This window comes from Salminus brasiliensis, chromosome 19 (genome assembly GCF_030463535.1).
Source record: "Salminus brasiliensis chromosome 19, fSalBra1.hap2, whole genome shotgun sequence".
NCBI lineage: Eukaryota > Metazoa > Chordata > Actinopteri > Characiformes > Bryconidae > Salminus > Salminus brasiliensis.
In genome coordinates this window covers 10,697,771-10,717,314 of record NC_132896.1, presented here as the reverse complement: position 1 = coordinate 10,717,314, position 19,544 = coordinate 10,697,771, and the positions used below count along the sequence as shown (strand labels likewise).

The window sequence follows — 19,544 nt, the reverse complement described above, 5'->3', positions numbered from 1 at the left end:
GAGTCGCTGCAGATTGGGCTTCTTGTTCCAGCCCATCCCACAAATGCTTCATCGGACTGAGGTCTGGGGAATCTGCAGGCCAGGACAACAAGCTGAACTCTTCGTCGTGCTCCTCAAACCATTCCTGAACAGCGTCTGCAGCGTGGCAGGGCGCATTATCCTGCTGAAAGAGGCCACTGCCATCAGGGAAGACCATCCCCATGAAGGGACGTACCTGTTCAGCTACAATGTTTAGGTAGGTGTCCGAGGTCAAATTGACGTCCACAGCAATGACAGGGCCCAGGGTCTCCCAGCAGAACACTGCCCAGAGCATCACACTCTCTTCATCAGCTTGTCCTTGTTCTGCAGTGCCTTCTGCTGCCATCGGCTCTCCAGGTAAACGGCGCACACGTAGCTGGCCGTCCTCCTGGTGTAAGTGAAACCGGCACTCCTCCGACCAAGCGACCTTCTTCCATTGATCCACAGTCCAGTTCTGGTGCTCTCGTGCCCACAGCAGGCGCCTGTGGCGGTGTCCAGGGGTGGATGGCACGGACACTCCGACCTGTTTGCGGGCCCGCAGACCCATCCGCAGCATGGTGCGATGCACTGTCTGTTGAGAGACGTTTTTGCCTGTACCATCATTGAAGATCTCTGTAACTTGTGCCAGGGTTGGTCTTCTGTTCTTTCCGACCAGGCTGGCTATCCTTTGTTGCCCTTGCGCATCGATGAGCCTCGGGCGTCCAACCCCCAGCCGCCGGTTTGTGATGTGTCCCTCCTCGGTCCATTTTCGGTAGATGTTCACCACCGCTGATCGGGAGCACCCCACAAGCTGTGCCGTTTCAGAGATGCTCCGACCCTGCCGTCTGGCCATTACAATCTGACCCTTGTCGAAGTCGCTGAGGTCCTCACGCTTGCCCATTTCTCCTGCATCCAACGCGTCGACTTTAGGAACCGACTATGGCCAAAAGGATGCCCTCACTCCCTGGTCAGCCAGGTCTTCCACGTTAGCATTTATAATACATATAAACACGCCGAACAAAGCCCCATAGTCCTTCTAGTGGAGTTATAGCAGTAGAGAGACGATCCCTGGTGCAATTGCGCCCCTTACTGGACTGGAGACCCGCATGACTCTATGGAAGCACAGAGGTAGTTTCAGCTAGCTCCTCCAGTGAGAGATTTCTGCAGCCCTGCTCTGTTGGCAATGAAGATGCTTCTAATATTTTAGGAGCAATGAAATAAAAGACCCATGTTTGTTATGGACAGATGTCGGTGTTACAAACTGGTCAGTGTTATTCACTTCATTAATAATGTCAAGTAGATCACAGGCTGCTCACTAAACTGTATGGAGGACCTTTTTAGCCAGGAAAGCCAAGGAAAAGCAGCCAACATACTTTCCATCCTGGACTCTTGTCTGATTTGCTGCCCACCAGTAGACACTTCAGGTCCATCCCATCACTGACTAGTAAATTGTCAGTAATGACAATCAGTGAACAGCTTCTATTCCAGGGCCATACGAGAACTGCTCACTGCCACAGACCGGTGTGACTGTAATCACAACACTAACATCTACAATCAGAAGGCACCTTAGTGTGTGTATATATATATATATATATATCCCCAACCTTATTAGTATGCATATCGCTGCTGTCCAATGAAAACCATGTATCTCCATTTTTGTCCCATTTTTAGTTTTCTCCATGGTTTCAATCCTGTAGCTGCTCTGTACGCTGTGTGAATAGTTCTGGATCAATGGACCAATAGAAATGCTCTAAATGCCTTGGAATAGTTTTATTTACATTGACTTCCATTCAGAGTTAGGAATATGTTTGCCTTCTCCTGTAAAATCACAATTTCGGAGATACATGTTTTTCTTTGGACAGAGATGATATATATATTCCTGCATTACCTGTTTATAGAGCCGCTGCAATCCTGTAAATACGCAGTATCATCAGTGAAAACGTTCAGCTGCTATATACACATCATACATCTCATTTATCCAACTGTATCATTCAGCATTACTCATTTATTGGGGCCACTGCAATTGCTGCAGTTCAGTAAATGTGCAGCCTCTCAGATTATATATTTAAGCAACTGCTATATGCATTTTATATTTGATTGTATTTCTGCCCTCTTATTTAGATTAGTTTAACCTTATTTCTATTTTTATTGCCATTTCTTCTGCAAGAATAACCACCAGCAGTGCTACCTAATTTCCTTGTACCCTATGCCAGGTTTAAACCCCTGCTTCAAAAGCAGAAAGTCTTATTACAAATACTGTCTGTGATTGCATAGCAAGCAGCTTGGGCTTACAAGCATCACTAACAGACTGCTGCGTGAAGAAGCCATGGATGCACTATAAGCAAACTCAGTGTGGGCCCCCCAACTGCAATCAATCCTGCCATGCTGACTTGCTGCCACTAACCAACTGGTAGCTGCTGTAGGAGCTGTGGGCTTTCAGAAACGACAAGAGGAACAAGAGGTTTTACCGGACAATTTTAAAGAGGATTGCAGATGAATGTAAAATGTTTGGCAGTGAAGAATGTGTGTATTCTTGAAGTGAACAACTGAAGAGTCTAATCTGAGGTGTGTTTTGTATGTTGAGAAAACGGGAGATGATGGGTGACTGCAACAACTCTTTTTGCGCATATGCTGAGCAGTTTGGACAATACAGTGCAGTAATGCTGTATATTTTGAACCAAAACCATATGAATTCATTGGCAAGTGAATGACTTTCCTTTTCTTAGTTGAATGTGACGTGTCTTTTTATAGACGCGATCACCTACACAATCTGTGTAAAGATTATTTTGTTAATGTAATACAGTAACTACTATCCTTTTTATCAAGGACTGGTTAAGATGCACTGATATACATACAAGGGGGCAATAAAGCTGTTCCTCCTGTACTGGCCGATGTTTTTGACTCTTATTTTCCTATAAAACCTTAGTCAGCCTTCAGGTTAAGACAAACAATCTGTCATATTTAGTTGTGGTCTTTTGTTTACTTAATTTTTTTTTTTGTTATTGGCTGCAAAGTAACTTAACTGTCCCACTTTACCTTTGGAGTGGTTACAAGTGATGGCAGAATTTCTCTTTGTCAGCTTTCCAAATATATCTGCACAGCCTGCTTTGTTAAATATAGGCCTATGCAAATGAGACTTTTTTTAAATCTAGTATTTTCTTTCAAATATTAAATTTGAACAAGTAAATAACTTGCAAAACACGAAGACCACTACAATTTGATCGGTAACATGCCAAAAGTACTTTTATTTTAACTATATTTTAGTGTATAATTTCTAAATGAAAAATGTGGAAATTCACTTTCACAAGCAAAAATCTATTTTCCTTACATTGTACAATCTCCATTCAGTATACTACATAGTCTACTGTAGGGACTAGGCTAATACCTGTCCATTCAGCCATAACATTAAGACCATCTAATGGCTAATACGCTGTTGGTCCTCCATTTGCCACCAAAACAGCTTCAACCCGCTGAGGCATGGACTCCACAAGACCCCTGAAGGTGTCCTGAGGTATCTGGCACCAAGACTTCAGCAGCAGATCCTTCAACTCCTCTAGATTGCTAGGTGGAGTCGCTGCAGATTGGGCTTCTTGTTCCAGCCCATCCCACAAATGCTTCATCGGACTGAGGTCTGGGGAATCTGCAGGCCAGGACAACAAGCTGAACTCTTCGTCGTGCTCCTCAAACCATTCCTGAACAGCGTCTGCAGCGTGGCAGGGCGCATTATCCTGCTGAAAGAGGCCACTGCCATCAGGGAAGACCATCCCCATGAAGGGACGTACCTGTTCAGCTACAATGTTTAGGTAGGTGTCCGAGGTCAAATTGACGTCCACAGCAATGACAGGGCCCAGGGTCTCCCAGCAGAACACTGCCCAGAGCATCACACTCTCTTCATCAGCTTGTCCTTGTTCTGCAGTGCCTTCTGCTGCCATCGGCTCTCCAGGTAAACGGCGCACACGTAGCTGGCCGTCCTCCTGGTGTAAGTGAAACCGGCACTCCTCCGACCAAGCGACCTTCTTCCATTGATCCACAGTCCAGTTCTGGTGCTCTCGTGCCCACAGCAGGCGCCTGTGGCGGTGTCCAGGGGTGGATGGCACGGACACTCCGACCTGTTTGCGGGCCCGCAGACCCATCCGCATCATGGTGCGATGCATTGTGTGTTGAGACACTTTCTTACCAGTAGCATCATTGAAGATCTCTGTAACTTGTGCCAGGGTTGGTCTTCTGTTCTTTCCGACCAGGCTGGCTATCCTTTGTTGCCCTTGCGCATCGATGAGCCTCGGGCGTCCAACCCCCAGCCGCCGGTTTGTGATGTGTCCCTCCTCGGTCCACCGTCGGTAGACGTTCACCACTGCTGTCCGGGAGCACCCCACAAGCTGTGCCGTTTCAGAGATGCTCCGACCCTGCCGTCTGGCCATTACAATCTGACCCTTGTCGAAGTCGCTGAGGTCCTCACGCCTGCCCATTTCTCCTGCATCCAACGCGTCGACTTTAGGAACCGACTATGGCCAAAAGGATGCCCTCACTCCCTGGTCAGCCAGGTCTTCCACGTTAGCTTAGCATACAAATACAAACGCGCCTAACAAAGCCTTTCTTCTTGTGGAGTTATAGCAGGAGAATAGCTCTGCTGCATTAGCGCCACGTACTGGACTGGAGTCAGCAGACGCACCGAGGGACTATCGAGAACCAGGTCTCCCAATATGGGATTCCTGCAGAACCTTGCATAGAACCATGCTTTGAAGAACCATGAGATGTATGAAGGTGAAGAACCTCTAAATAAGGTCTAAATAATCTTCACTTGAGGGTTCTTTACCAAGGTACAAAAGGACACCTTATTAGTACCCTTTAGTTCTTGGCTAATAGAGAGAATTCCCACTCTGGTCGACCAGCATGACCAGCAAGACCACGCTGGTCAACCAGCATGACCAAGCATGGCTGAAATCAAACGCAGCACACACTATGCTTGTCAAGAGCTGGCTTACCAGAATAGGGTATGTTTTCACCTAGATGACCAGCTTTACAACCACCTTGACCATCCAACACCAGTTTAGATCATCCAAAAGCTGGTCTAGGGCTTTCTAACAGACTGCTGCGTGAGAAAGCCATGGATGCACTCTGTAGGGTCTTGGCTATGGAGCTGGTGTTGAGGGACCAGGTGAGGTTCTCTGCGATGTAGATGATGATGTCTCCTGATGATTTTCACAGCATTGCCCATTGATGTCCAGCAGGGGGTGGTCACCTAATACTCTTCTAAAGTCAACAACCATCAGAGACAGGCTGTTGGTTCTGCACCAGTCTGTTAGATACTGCACCTCCTCTCTGTATGCTGACTCATCCTTCTTTCTGACGAGCCCCACCACGTTGTGTCATCAGCGATGTTTGATGATGTGGTTTGAGCTGTAGTGCTCAGCATGGTGGAGCTGAAGATGCAGCTATTAATCCTGACATAATGAAGTCTCTCAGTCAGGAAATCCAGGACCTAGTTGCAGAGGGACGTGTTCAGTCCAGCAGGCTCAGTTTTCCGATCAGTTGCTGAGGGATGATGGTGTTGAAAGCTGAACTGAAGTCAGTGGACAGCATTCTCACATTGGTCTTCCACTCATTCAGTGAATAGGTCACACAGTTTTAATCACTGGCATATAATAAGCAACCTACAGCTCTTCGGGCAGCTAATAGTGGCAGCCAGTGGCAGGCGTTAATGGTAGCTGCCAGCTAAGAAGATCACTAAGGTCTCTCTCCCATCCGTCATGGACATTTACACCACATGCTGCGTCTGCAAAGCCACCAGCATTGTGGACGAGCCCACCCTCCCCTCACACAGACTCTTCTCACTGCTGCCGTCTGGCAGGAGGTACCGGAGCATCCGAGCCGTCACTGCCAGACTCTCCAACAGCTACTACCCCCAAGCTGTCAGACTTCTCAACTTACAAGGACTCAGCTGAGAACCGCTCTCACCTCATGCTTACACACTCACATACACACTCACATATACATCTCTATTGATGCTCCCATCATGTGCCTACTTGCACACCTGTCAGGTTACTTAAAGCTAAATACTGTACACATATGAACTGCTCTCTTCTACCTCAGTGTACCTATTTGTCATGGCAAGTTACATAGCTTGCACCTCATCCCCACCACAAACACTTTTGAGTACTTTGTCTGCGTTGCACTGTCCCGTCTCTTTACTGTGTCTAATGTCTGTTGTATTTATGGTATTTATTGTCCCATAAATGTATGTATGGTTTCTGCTTCATGTAGCACCATAGTACTGGAGGAACATGATTTTGCTCCACTGTGTACTTGACGCCTCTTGACTTGAATCAGGTATGGGCAACACAGTTAGCGTCCTGTTGGGATGGTGTGAGTGAGGCAGCTGCTCAAAGAAAGTCATGGGAAGTAAAGTAATGTAATGTCTCAATTCAGTTAATCAGAGTGTTTAATTAGAGTTATTTGAGAGGTAGATGGGTGTTGAAAGAATAGGGTGGTCAGCATTGCAGGTGGGATTGGAGTTGGGGGCACAGAACTGAGTTAACTGGGGCTCTCCTGATGCCTTTGCTGACTCCCAGTGGACCTGTAGGTTTCCAATATTTGCCAGTGATCCAATCTTTATTCATATTCACTGGATTACTGTTCCTTCCCTCCTTCCAGCGATATATCTATCTACCTGAGTAATTGCATTGCCTCACCCGTGCCCAGCAGGTGCTGTGAAACTACAACGACCAGAGGGTAGGTCGAGCGCAGCGCGCCTCCGCGTGTCGCTTCTGATTGGATGAAGGTGCGCGAGAGGTTACGTGGCACTGGTGTCCTCGCGCAGGCTCCGTGCTCCCCGGCAGTGGTAAGATGGTGGTGTTCAGGATGCAGTTTACGCTATGCACAGTTTTGATTTTCAACTTTTGCTACAGTCTCGTGTCAGCGCTGTACTTCCACATCGGCGAGACCGAGAAGAAATGCTTCATAGAGGAAATCCCGGATGAAACGATGATCATTGGTCAGTATCCTCCGTGAAAGGTTCCTCTGAAGTTGGGGGCTCTGGTTGGGGTTAGCAGACCCGGACGTGCTAGCTAGCACTAGCTAGTGCTAAGTAGTTAGCTAATAGCTGGCGACTAGCTAGCTTAGCGGCGTCTGTCACAGCAGGGCACTCGGCTTGCTCGACGGGTGGAGTTCAGACCCTGAGAGACCGACTACTCTGCGTTTACTGAACAGTGGGCTGTTTAATGTGGGTTAGGGGGCTCTGGTGTTTAAAACCTTTCAGGACGAAAACCAAAATAGTGACGAGCGCTAGCCAGCCAGCCAGCCAGCCAGCCAGCTTAGCACAGCTTGGGTCCGAGCCGGCTGTCAGCTCCCCATTGGACGGAAACTGCATTTACTAGCTAGGTGTCTCTCGTTTAGCTAACTAACTAACTAACTACCACAGTGTAGGGATTTCATTACACACCTCAGGAATCCACTGCAATGTCCATGACCTGGCTCTGCACACAGCTGAGGCAGGTAACCTACTGAACAGGTGGATAATGGAGATCCTGGCTGAAGTGTGGGAACAGCTGGAACACGATGGGAATGTGGGTGTCTGAGGATTGGTCTGAAAATGCACATTAATGCATGAGATTCAGCACCGTGTGTAGGACAAGGCTGCCCAACCCTGCTCCTGGTGCTCCTGGAGAATCCAGTTTCCACCCTAATGAAGGAGCACCTGAGAAGCACAGCTGTGCTGCAGCTAAACTGTCTCGTTGATGCTCAGAGCATGCATCACATAGATCGTAGCCTAAATGAAAACGAGTGCCTTTTTACTCATGTGCAGTATATGTGCAGTATATGTGCAGTATATGCGTACTGCTTTTGTGGTTTGATTGCTGCCCAATGACAGCACACACCCTGAGCGGAGCAGTTGGGGCCTTTCTTAAAAACACCTCAGCCATAAATGTTGAGGGAGGAGATATCCAGTATTTACCCTCATTGTGATAAATTACATTACAATACTCTGTTGTGACCATATTGGGAATGGGTGGTGGTTAGTACTTCTTGAACAAAGACTAGCGGCATATTTCATTATAAAGAAAGGGTAACTAGTGCTGGGTGTGCTGGTTGGATTAGTGCTGTGCTGAATTGTTTTTTTTATTTTTTATTCTTCCTTTTTTTGGTCCATTTCAACTGATAAGCTGCCAGGAAAAAAACACACATTTATCATACAGTTTATCAGAAGTATCATGATATATTTGACATATTGCACACTTCTGCTCTGATGTGATTATCTGTGATTGCACAGACTGATGGCACAGGCATGATTGTTGCTCAAAGATGTTTCCATGATTGAGAAAATAATTAGAATAAAATAGAAAAAACTGGGGGAATATAAGGAGAATAACATGCTGGGATTTTCGTGAGTTGCATATTATACTCCCTAATACTAGTGTAGCCTCTATGGAAAACTAGGAACTACATTGTCAGATGATTTCTCTTTAGTTCACAACAAGCAAAGCACAGTTTATCTTGTGATCATAAATTACCTTTCAGAAAGAAAGCGTCAGTAATCATACTAATGTTATTGGGCTATGCATTGTCTCCCTCTTCTACCTTTACACTTTTGCTTCTGTAAAACAACATCCTCTTGTGAGTGTCTTTAAGCATAATGTTCAGATCATAACTGAGTCCACAACTCCGCTTTCTTTCGGTGTTAATTAGGATTACATTAATTCATATTTTGTATGTGCATATGTGTTTTCACCAGGAAACTATCGAACACAGCTCTATGACAAACAGAAAGAAGAGTACCTGCCTGCCACACAGGGACTTGGAATGTTTGTGGAAGTTAAGGATCCTGATGAGAAGGTTGGTCACGTTTAGTTAGACTGTTTGTCAGTTATAAAATTGTGTTAGGGCTCATGTTCAGCAGCCTAAGCTTTTTGATGCGTTTTAGGTGATCCTGTCTCGTCAGTATGGCTCAGAAGGCAGATTCACCTTCACCTCTCACACACCTGGAGAGCACCAGATCTGCTTGCATTCCAACTCCTCCAAATTTTCCCTGTTTGCTGGTGGGATGCTTGTGAGTTAAGCCATTTATATGATTTATGTAGTCAAATAGACTAATGAAACTGATGTTTTTACGCAGATCCACTGTATGATTTTCATCCCAGTCATTTTCTGTAATCGTTTGCAATATCTTGCCATAGCGAGTTCACCTGGACATCCAAGTGGGAGAGCACACTAACAACTATGCCGAGATTGCTGCCAAAGACAAACTGACGGAGCTGCAGCTCAGGGTGCGCCAGCTGGTGGAGCAGGTCGATCAGATCCAGAAGGAGCAAAACTATCAGAGAGTGAGGATCTTTTCATTTATGTGTTGGTTTTCAGTGTGACATAGATTTTTTTAAATAATCAAGTATTCTTAGTTGTTTCATAGGTGTGTGTGTGTATTTATACACACATTTACGATAATAATTGCTTTGATAGTGGTGGAATTTCTGTTTTTGGCTGACAGAAGTAGAACCCACATCCTTCAGGGTTGGATGTGTTTGCCATTCTGAGAAGCTTACCAGCTCATCACAATTGTACAATTGAGTGTTTATCTGGATTGCCCTAGCCTTTCTGTCAGCTCAGATGAGTCTATTATGTTAATCTCTCTTCTTTGCTGCACTGCGTTCAGAGTAAACTGCTGAAAACCCAAGAGATCAGCAGTTAGTGAATTACTCAAAGCAGTTTGGTTGAGACTCTGGCAGTTTGCATGAGACTCTGGCAGCACTGGGCAGCTCCTTTAGTGACCGGCTGCTTCACCCAAAGTGTGTGAAGGAGCAGTATCGCAGGTCCTTCTTTCCTGCTGCCGTCAGACTGCACAACCAGCACTGCTACCAGCGGACCACATACACACACTTAAACTACACACACATGTTCAGGGAACAGAGATCCCTCAATGCAAAAATAATAATAATATTGTTATTGATTTTTAAATTCTTATTGATATTGTGTATATAGTGTAAATTATTTATCTACATTTTTGTAACTGGGTGTCTTGCTATCCCTTTCTGCTGTGACACTGAGCATTTCCCCAATGCGGGACTAATAAAGGATTCTTATCTTATCTTATCTTGGCACCAACAATCATATTTTTCTATACCTGAAGCTGCTGACTCATATTTTTAATAATTGTATGCTTTATACTGCTGTCACACAATTCGCTGACTAGATGCATGAATGAGTGGGTCTACAATGATAAAGTGGCATGTATGACTCCTTTGACAGATCTTCTCTTCTTCTTTTTTTCCCCCAGTACCGTGAAGAGCGCTTCAGACAGACCAGCGAAAGCACCAATCAAAGAGTGCTGTGGTGGTCCATTGTTCAGACGCTGATTCTGGTTGCGATCGGCTTCTGGCAGATGAGACATCTCAAGAGCTTCTTTGAGGCCAAAAAATTAGTGTAGAGTGTATTGCAGTGTTTTCTCCTTTTTCAGTTCATGCAGTACACAGGAGTTTGAGAAATAATGTGCTTCAAAAGTTTGAAGTCTAGACTGCTGAGATGAGTCTCCCAGTTCAAGCCCCTTTCTAAATTTTCTCAATTTTGGCTTGAGATTTATTTTACAGTACACATTTCTGTGCCACGTCCCTTTGAGCTGTGTATGACAGTTGACAAACTGAGAACATTTCCTCTCTATAGTGTCAGTAGTATATTAATGAGATTTGTGTTTTTAAGACCTTTTTCTTGTTCATTATAAGGTCAAAACCACTTTCAGCTTTTTTTCCCCAGACCACAGTTGAAAACGGACAAACACAGATACAATTTGCTAATTTTTTCTGTGGTTTGAGTTTTTGACCCTCCTCCATATTTTTTGTAGAATAACAAATTTGCATTTTGGTTGGAATGAGCTTATGTTTAGTTGTTTGTATCTGGAACTTTGTGTGTAAAATGTTCCTACGGTGTGGATGCACACGCAGATCCTAGACACAACCTTCAAATCACTGGTTCAGTTTGGTTTGTCTAAAATATTTTGTGTTACTTCAGTAATTAGAGAACTATTTAAAGTTTGGTTTTTCAGAGCGAATGTATGTCCATATGTTTATTTAAAGTTCATTTGTTAAATTAGCATGAACCAGCCTAAAAGCCCAGCCACATCTGCATCACTGTGTCGTTTACAGCTCTAGTACCCTTTTCTGTAGACAGGAGTACAGAGACTGGATCTGTATTTCAAATGGCTTTTATGAATAAGTGAGTTAGGTATACATTTGCAGATTTAATTAAGAAAGTATCAATAATATGCCTCTAAAATTTTAGATTGGTATGATTTGCTTGTTACATTTTGATTCTGCTTTCAGACAGAAAAAACACAGAGTTTATTGACAAGTCTTATTAACTGCTTGGTTTGTGGGGGAGTTTTGGTACATTTTAGGCACGAGTTTTAAATAAACCACCCTCTGAAGGAGCTTTAAATAATGCCTTTAGTTGTATTTTCAAACAAAACTCATGGTCATCCCTAACCCATGTGCACATATACTCAGGTATTTCTTGAGACTTTTGGGTCATGAAGAGCTGCCCTGTTAACACTGAAAATATATAATAAATGTTCTCGTCCTCAAAGGCCTAAAATGTGGATATGTGGCTCAAGGTATCCTTTGGTGGTGGCCATTTTAAATACTTGAAAGAATATAGTGGCGTCTAAAATAAGTTTTTTCCATTCATATTGCCTCCCCCTGCATTTTTAAGCTTTAGAGTGTATTTCTTTTTTAGGGGTAACTGGATGACATTTGGGTACACAGATATTGCTGGCTGAGGGTTAAAGCTTTTTAAATAAGGCCATGGGGGAGGGGGGTGACTGTGTCATGTTGTGTTCATGGTTGCACTCAGAAATAAAGAACTTGCCTCCCTCCAATTGACTGAAAGTAATGAGTTGTTTTACGCATTTAAGAAGCATTGACCTGTGGACCTTATCTGCTGTGTGATTTGGTGTTGAGGCTCTGTTATTACCTGATCAGGACCGGCGTGTCTTATAGCTGCTTGCACACCACCTGGCACAACCTCAAGCAGCCAGCACACTAACCGAGCATTCTGAAGTTGGTGAGCAGCTGTGCTATCCTGTTAGTACGAATACATTTAACTGTCGGCTCAACACAGGTTGGATGTAAAGCCTGGCACACAAAGTATAATATAAATATAAGTAGTAGAATGGAAAAGCAAATTCTTCAGTTTTTGCTGAACATTGTAGACGTTTGGGTTTGAGATCAAAAGATGAATATCAGACGAGATCAGAATTCTGTGTTTATCAGCTTGTCACAGCACAAAGATACATAAAGAGCATTTATTGTTGAGTGTACAGTTTTTTTTCCCTTGTTTTACGCATAAAATCGCGTCTCATTGCGCTAAAACGCGCGCCGTGCGTAAAAGCGCACAACATGCGTAAAAACGCGCGCCGTGCGTAAAAGCGCACAACATGCGTAAAAACGCGCGTCGTGCGTAAAAGCGCACAACATGCGTAAAAACGCGCGCCGTGCGTAAAAGCGCACAACATGCGTAAAAACGCGCGCCGTGCGTAAAAGCGCACAACATGCGTAAAAACAAGTGAGGTTCATAAAGGCTCAGGAAAGCGATCAGACTAAAAACACACCTATTAAGACAGGCATGTGTCTACATTTTAGGACTAGATTAATGATAATGTATTAGTCCGATTCGTGGATCTGAACAGTTACGGTAACGCAGGACCCTTTTGGCACACATGAGCACAGTCTACTAACACCGCTGTTAGTTTTATTTAAATTGATTTTAATCTACATTTTAAAGTGCAGTCATGACGTTGCAGTGTCCTAAATCTGAAAAACCCCTGCAGATCACACAAGGTTCCTTCCCTTCCTGACATACGTGCCCTTGAGACGGTAACGTTAAGACAAGAAGTGATACAGCCTCTGGGTGATTCTTCTGGGTGACGCTTGTTTTTTTTTTTTTTTATTAAACTTTGGTTAAGGTGCAGCTCGGCTCTGTGTTTTTTATTCTGACATCATTTGCAAGGTTTTTTTTTTTTCTTGTCCTGAAGACATGCATAGATAGGTAGACAGACAGACATCTGCTAAAAGTGCAAATAAAAAATTGACATGTAACACAAACAATGAGTGAAAAACTAATGTCATTGTTTTGTTTGTGTATTTATTTGTAAATATTTCCAATAAAATCTTGATCAAGTACCCAGCTGTGGTCTATTAGCAAACCTGGGTCTTAGGATGTGCCGGTTGGTGTCAGCAGCTTTATGGTGTGCCGCAGGGTGTGCTGGGAGTTTTCAGACGCTGCTTTTAGCTGTGTCAGTTTGAAGGGCTGGTGTTTTTTAGGATGCTCTGGTTAAAACTCCGTCAGCTTTAGGACGTGTCGAGTGGTTTAGCTGTAGGATCGCCTGGCAGCCAGGAGGTGCGTCGACTGATATGCTGGCCACTGCCTGGCAGCCGAAAAGTTTGCTGGCCGGCGAGCCGCCTGCTGAAAGACGTGCCGGTTGAAGTGCTGGTTAGCAATGCAGGTGCCGGGTCAACTGGATCTCTAAAGTCTCTGAAGTCCCTCTAAAAATAAAACTGAACTGTTAGTTTGCAGAAGTAAAACATATAAACATTCATTTTAGCAAGCAAAACCTCCCCAGTTCTCCCTATCAAAAATCAGTGCTATTCCTAGTTCATTTTACTAGACATGATATCATTAAATCCATGAATTCATATTTTAAGTTATTTTTTTTTACAATGTTTTTACATCTTTTTCTAGTGTGAATTCAATTTTAGTTAAATTTAATTATAATGTAGTGACCTTTTTGCCAGTGAAGATTATGTTATATGTAGCTAAAAGCAAAAGTTCTAAAACCATCCAAATTACAAATAAGCTATAAGCAAATAAACTTTTACACTTTCCCACGTTTAAACTTTGATAGAAAAACCGGATACAGCTGAAACACCTTCTCTTATAAACGCCTCTATATACTGAGCAGCACTAGGAACGCTGTAGCAGTTCATGTTTCCATCGGGATGCTTTACTTAACGGACTGAACGAAAACAGCCAGCGTGTGATTTTTTTTTTGTTTTGTTGTTAATGCCGCTCTGTTTAAACTTTACTGACTGTTTTCACCAGAAGAAATGGCAGAAACAGACACTGCCATTATGTGTGAGCTCTCTGGCTCGGGTAGCCAGCAGTGTGTGCGGCACTGACTCCGGATAAACGGGGGAACAGGCAGAGCTCCATCGGGCGAACCGCGGTATCGTGAAGGTTAGCTTAGCTCGCTACGTGTCGTGATGCTATCGGCTGAGCGGCGGTGAAACGGGGGCAGCAGGAGATAACAGACCACCCTGTTTCATATGAGCTATAACACCGCATTCACACCCAACCCGTGCTATGATTTGTAAGAGCGGTCATGTAAGAGTACCGCCATCAAACCCCGTCGCCAGATGTGAGATTAGAGGAGTAATGGAGCGACGTGGCTGGATAAATTAGCTAGTCTTAATGATTTCAGGTAACGCTGACGGTAACCGGGCGGGATGTGTGTCTGTGAGCTGTAGCTGGCGTTACACAAGTTTGTGCTTTTAGGTCAATCGTTTTTAGAAGCACCGCAGTTCACATCAGGAATATAAAGATGATGTACTCTTCACGGAGGAAACCGGTGCTGTATTTTAAAGAGGACAGAAGGTAAGTGGTGTGGCTGTCTTTATCAGCAGCAGGCTGTAGTGCTTCAGTCGCTTTTTAAAATCACCATATTTATCTCGATAGACCTGATCGCAGAACAAACCCATCAGTAGTGACAGATTCTTAAAAACTACCATCTGAATACGCTCCCATATTTAGTGCAGTGATTTTATTAAAACTGTGCGGCCCTTCATCCAGTTAGACCAGACTAATCACACTGTAGTGAAATGTGCAGCTGATCAGTGCTATTTAAGTCCTGACCATGTCCTCGATATGCTTAGGAAAGTATATGCTGTGCATCATGATATCAACATTGATCACGATACAATAAAATATTGTCATTGCCCACCTCTGCTTTTAACATTTTAAAGCCGAATGTTTCATATAAGATGTATATCTTTGAGTTTATTATATGTAAAACATTAAAGTAAGTATAATAATAAATTGCATAAGTATCAACAACAGAAAAATACATACAGATCTCTATGTTTGTAATCTTAGACAACTAGACAACTTAGACAACTAGACAATCTTAGAGTATATAGGGTTTATATGTTCAATGTTTTTTTTTTTTTTCAAGTCTGCTGTGGGCAATAAATTCTCAGTGTATCAGATATGATACAAAATCTGATAATTTTTTTTCAGGTAATTGATTGATGGTCCAGGCTTAAAGGATTAATTCTTCTCTGTATTGTCTTATACTAGTGTAACAACCTGTAAAGCATTGCTCTTTGACTCACGGTCGTCTCAGAACTATATACTATTTGTTTTATACTTTTGGGTAACCTCCAAGAAGTGAAAACCCAAAGCCCCATCATACAGATGTGCTGTGAGTAACATTAGCAGTGTGTGTTTGCTTGAGGTTTTCTAAAACAAATAAATCTTTTGTTGCACGTGACGGTTTGCTGACATTTTATACATACATACGTACATACATACGTACACACACACATACATAATCAAATATCACTTTAAATAATTGTTCGAATCTGAATATCTGTCTGAATTTGCTATTTTAAACAGTTATCTAAACAGATCTTATAATTCTGATGTTCTTGTGCATCCCTCTCTAACCTTGTTTTGTTTGTGAAATATGCATAACATAATGGACTGTGTTTTTGCTTTTACTTGTGAACTTTTCGGTTTTCTGATTGACTGAACTTGAATTCTGTTTTGTGACCCAGCACTGCTGCTTTTTTTCTTTCAGATTTTTGTCAAGGAAATGCACGGTCCTGAAACTCTTCGGCCTCTGTATGGTTCTCGTCTTGGGGTCCCTTTTGTGGCTGCAGCTGAGCTGTTCCGGAGACCTGAACCAACCCATACGCGATGGACCCCCTCCTCACCAGCCCTGTCCTGTGGAGAGACAGACCCCAACTGTCGACGACCCCTCTTGGGGGCCACACAAAATGGCTGTCATAGTTCCCTTCAGAGAGCGTTTTGAAGAACTGCTTGTTTTTGTGCCGTACATGCACACGTTCCTCAACAAAAAGAAAATTCGACACAAGATTCTCGTAATTAACCAGGTGGATCACTTTCGGTGAGTATCTTGTTTTGTACTGGAAGCTAATTCTAAGTTATTGAGACAGATGATCAGTTTAGCATTTAATCAGAGCTCTTTTAAAGTCATTTTGGATTATCATAGTTTTTTTAGATTTTTAGATTGCTTTGCTTTGATGAGAGTAACAGTCAAAGCTGATACATTTGGATGGGGAAACTGGAGTTCTGTACTTTCTTCCAGGTTTAACAGAGCCTCTCTTATTAATGTTGGCTACATGGAGAGCGGTAATGACACAGATTACATAGCAATGCATGATGTGGACCTGCTGCCTCAAAATGAAGCTCTGGACTATGGATTCCCAGATGAGGGACCCTTCCATGTGGCCTCACCAGAACTACATCCCCTGTATCACTATAAAACATATGTGGGAGGAATTCTACTGCTTACCAAGAAACATTATCAAATGGTAAGATTAAGTTGGATATGTCTGGTGAGTTGTTCATGGTAAAGCAATGTATCTTTCATTTAGCGTATATGTATATTTTCTCATAGTGTAATGGCATGTCTAATCGATTCTGGGGATGGGGAAGAGAAGATGACGAGTTCTTCAGAAGACTAAGAACAGCTGAATTGCAGGTACACAAGAGCTGAAACTCGCAGGCCATTACCTCAACATAAAAGCGACATGACATTGCCACATATTTTCCTAGTGCTAAATATTGTGTGCTTTGAATTCCATGCAGCTTTTTAGGCCAAAGGGAATAAACACAGGGTACAAAACGTTCAGGCACATTCATGACCCGGCCTGGAGGAAGAGAGACCAGAAGAGGATAGCTGCACAAAAGCAGGTATGCTATAACTGATAACTGTAACTATACTGTAGCTATAACTGCCTCTTTTCTAAACCTCCAAAAAGGTTTTTTTTTTGTTATGAAAGTTTTTGTTCTAAACATGGTTTGGTAAGGGAGGCTTGTGTTTCCATCACAATGAAGTGTACGATTTCCTTTTTATGCTCGAGTTACCAACATGCTTTTACTGCACACCAGCAGAGGGCAGTCTAGGTTAGTTTTAGCTGGGGAGGTGCTGTAATGAGAATTTGCTGACTAGATGCTGATTTTAATCCAGAGTCTGCTAAATGATGTTTTCAGAGTAGATTACATGCCATAACTTGGTAAACCCAGAGCCCCATTGGTAATAGTAGTCCTCTTTGATCTAAAATAATCTTGTAAAAGATCTTGGTCCTTCTTTCCGGTAAAGAGAATACACTGCTAACTGTTAAAATAGAGCATGCCTTGGCACAGTTCGTTTATCAGAATCAGAAATACATTGTTAATCCCAGGAGGGAAATTGCAGTTGTCATAGTTGCAACTGTTTGTGTATGAATGAACACTATAAACAAATTAAAATGTCAAACAAAAAGAGACAAAACAAATATGTATGTGTTTATAAATGATGTGAATATAATAAAGTGGAAAAGTGGCAGTAACTGTGATCATAAATGATGACATGCCGTATAAAGCAGTCCAAGGATTGCACCTCTGAAATTATTGCACAAATGAACAGTATAATTATTTAGTGTTCCACAGATGAACCATAGTGTCACACTTTAAGAGAAGATTTATAGAGTTTGATGGCCATAGGTAGGAATTACCTCCTGTGGCGCTCTGTGGTGCATTTCGGTGAATCGCAACATTCAAAACAGGAACATTTTCAGCGATGGCATAATAAAAAGGAGAATTAAAAAATGTAAATATTACAAAATGCTTAAGATCTTAGTACTTCTTAAGGGCAGTGGATGTTATGTCTTGAATGGCATTTGGTGGATTTATTGAGCCTATTTTACCTGCCTAGTGCTATTCTATCCTTAACAGGAAGTTTTTGTTTGGATCTGTTTAATTTCTGTATTCACGCTGTCAAGGGTTCCCTAGGCTACAATGGTTTTCTCTGAGCTTATTTGGGGAAAATTCTGTTTTCATTATCCTGTACAAATTGGCCAGTTACATCCCTTACAAATGATATAACTGAACACAATACTGAAGTTTAAGATGGCTCTTCCAGTGGTTTTCTGCTTTCACATCATTAACAGTTCATGGAACTGAAGCAAGGCTACAGTAGCCTCTTTCAGTTAAGAGACTAGACTATTTTTCTTTGTATTTTATTGATGTTTCTGCTTGTTTTGTGGTGTCATGTGTGAAAAGTAATTAGAATCAAACTATAACACACATTTGAGTTATTGCTGACCCTAATGGCTTATAATGGTTAATGGTCCGTCTGTGAATTTCACAGGAACAGTTCAAGATTGACCCAGAGGGTGGTCTGACCAACCTGCGCTACAAGGTGGAGTCCAGGCAGGAGCTGACCATCAGCGGTGCCCCTTGTACTGTCATCAGCACCTTCCTGGAATGTGACCTCAGCCAAACTCCCTGGTGCCAGTTCAGCTAACATGCCTTAGGCTCAGGCCTTGATACCATGATGATGCAGACTCTCCAGAGGTACAGGGAAATTGCTGGAGCCAGTTTTGCTTGAATACTCATTTGGCTACCTAACCAGAAAAGGGCTGGAGTACTGTAAGAAGAGGAAGAGTGCATGACTCAGAATGACGTCCTCTCTGCGCTTTTATTTCTACTGGACAGTATTACTTTGTTAAATTTCAATGACTCTGCTTCTGTTTACCTGAGACAGAATTGAACTGTCTGGCCTGTTGCAGGTACTGCACTGAGATCACATCAGTGATGTTACCAATATGAGGTTTCAAAAGGGTGTAGCTGTAGCAATGGCCTTTGTTTTTAGACTGTTATTTGTGCAGTAATGAACATTTTCATTTACTCTTGACTGAATAATGTTTCTTTATGTTGAACTCAAAATGAATGTGTCAATGAGGACATTACTCTCAGATATGTAAGATGGTTTAAGGTACTTTTCAGTACATTTGCACACCGTTCATATTTATATAAAATGCTTAAGACCAGTCTGCTTGGGTTTTATTTCTTTTATTTATTCTTTGTGTCTACAACAAGGTTGTCCGGTTCTCATAAACTAATGAAGGTTAAGATGACAGAATCTTTTGACCTGTTTGCTAGTGGGTTAGGGCTTTACACCAAAAATGTTTAGCAATCAAGAGGTGTTAAGCTATACCCAACTAACTTAACTATTATGGATTAATACAGCGCAGAAAACATTGGGACCTGAAAATGTCTGGGCTGCAACAGAAGCTTACTGACCACTTTATTAGGAACTTTATTAGTTATACTTACTTATTCATGTAACTATTTAATCAGCCAACCATGAGGCAGCAGTGGATTAAATAAAGCAGATATGGACCAGCAGCTTCAGGTAACATTTACAATAATAATCAAAATGTGATCCCAGTGATAAAGAAAAACATCCAGTGCTCAGCAGCTCAGCAAAGTCCAGCTGTATG

The 19,544-nt window shown here is 42.7% G+C and overlaps 2 protein-coding genes across 2 annotated transcripts; both read left to right on the top strand.

Moving 5' to 3' along the window:
* The first annotated feature begins 6,813 nt into the window (after nucleotides 1-6,813).
* On the top strand, nucleotides 6,814-11,418 carry tmed9 (transmembrane p24 trafficking protein 9). The gene is made up of 5 exons (XM_072664007.1): nucleotides 6,814-6,988; nucleotides 8,726-8,826; nucleotides 8,915-9,040; nucleotides 9,168-9,314; nucleotides 10,262-11,418. Exons 1-5 carry the CDS (start codon nucleotides 6,841-6,843, stop codon nucleotides 10,409-10,411), a joined length of 672 nt encoding a protein of 223 aa, XP_072520108.1. The 5' UTR covers nucleotides 6,814-6,840; the 3' UTR covers nucleotides 10,412-11,418.
* Nucleotides 11,419-13,973: 2,555 nt separating this feature from the next.
* Nucleotides 13,974-19,083, top strand: b4galt7 (xylosylprotein beta 1,4-galactosyltransferase, polypeptide 7 (galactosyltransferase I)). The gene is made up of 6 exons (XM_072663516.1): nucleotides 13,974-14,628; nucleotides 15,833-16,162; nucleotides 16,364-16,589; nucleotides 16,676-16,759; nucleotides 16,867-16,971; nucleotides 18,410-19,083. Exons 1-6 carry the CDS (start codon nucleotides 14,576-14,578, stop codon nucleotides 18,563-18,565), a joined length of 954 nt encoding a protein of 317 aa, XP_072519617.1. The 5' UTR covers nucleotides 13,974-14,575; the 3' UTR covers nucleotides 18,566-19,083.
* The last annotated feature ends 461 nt before the right edge of the window (nucleotides 19,084-19,544 follow it).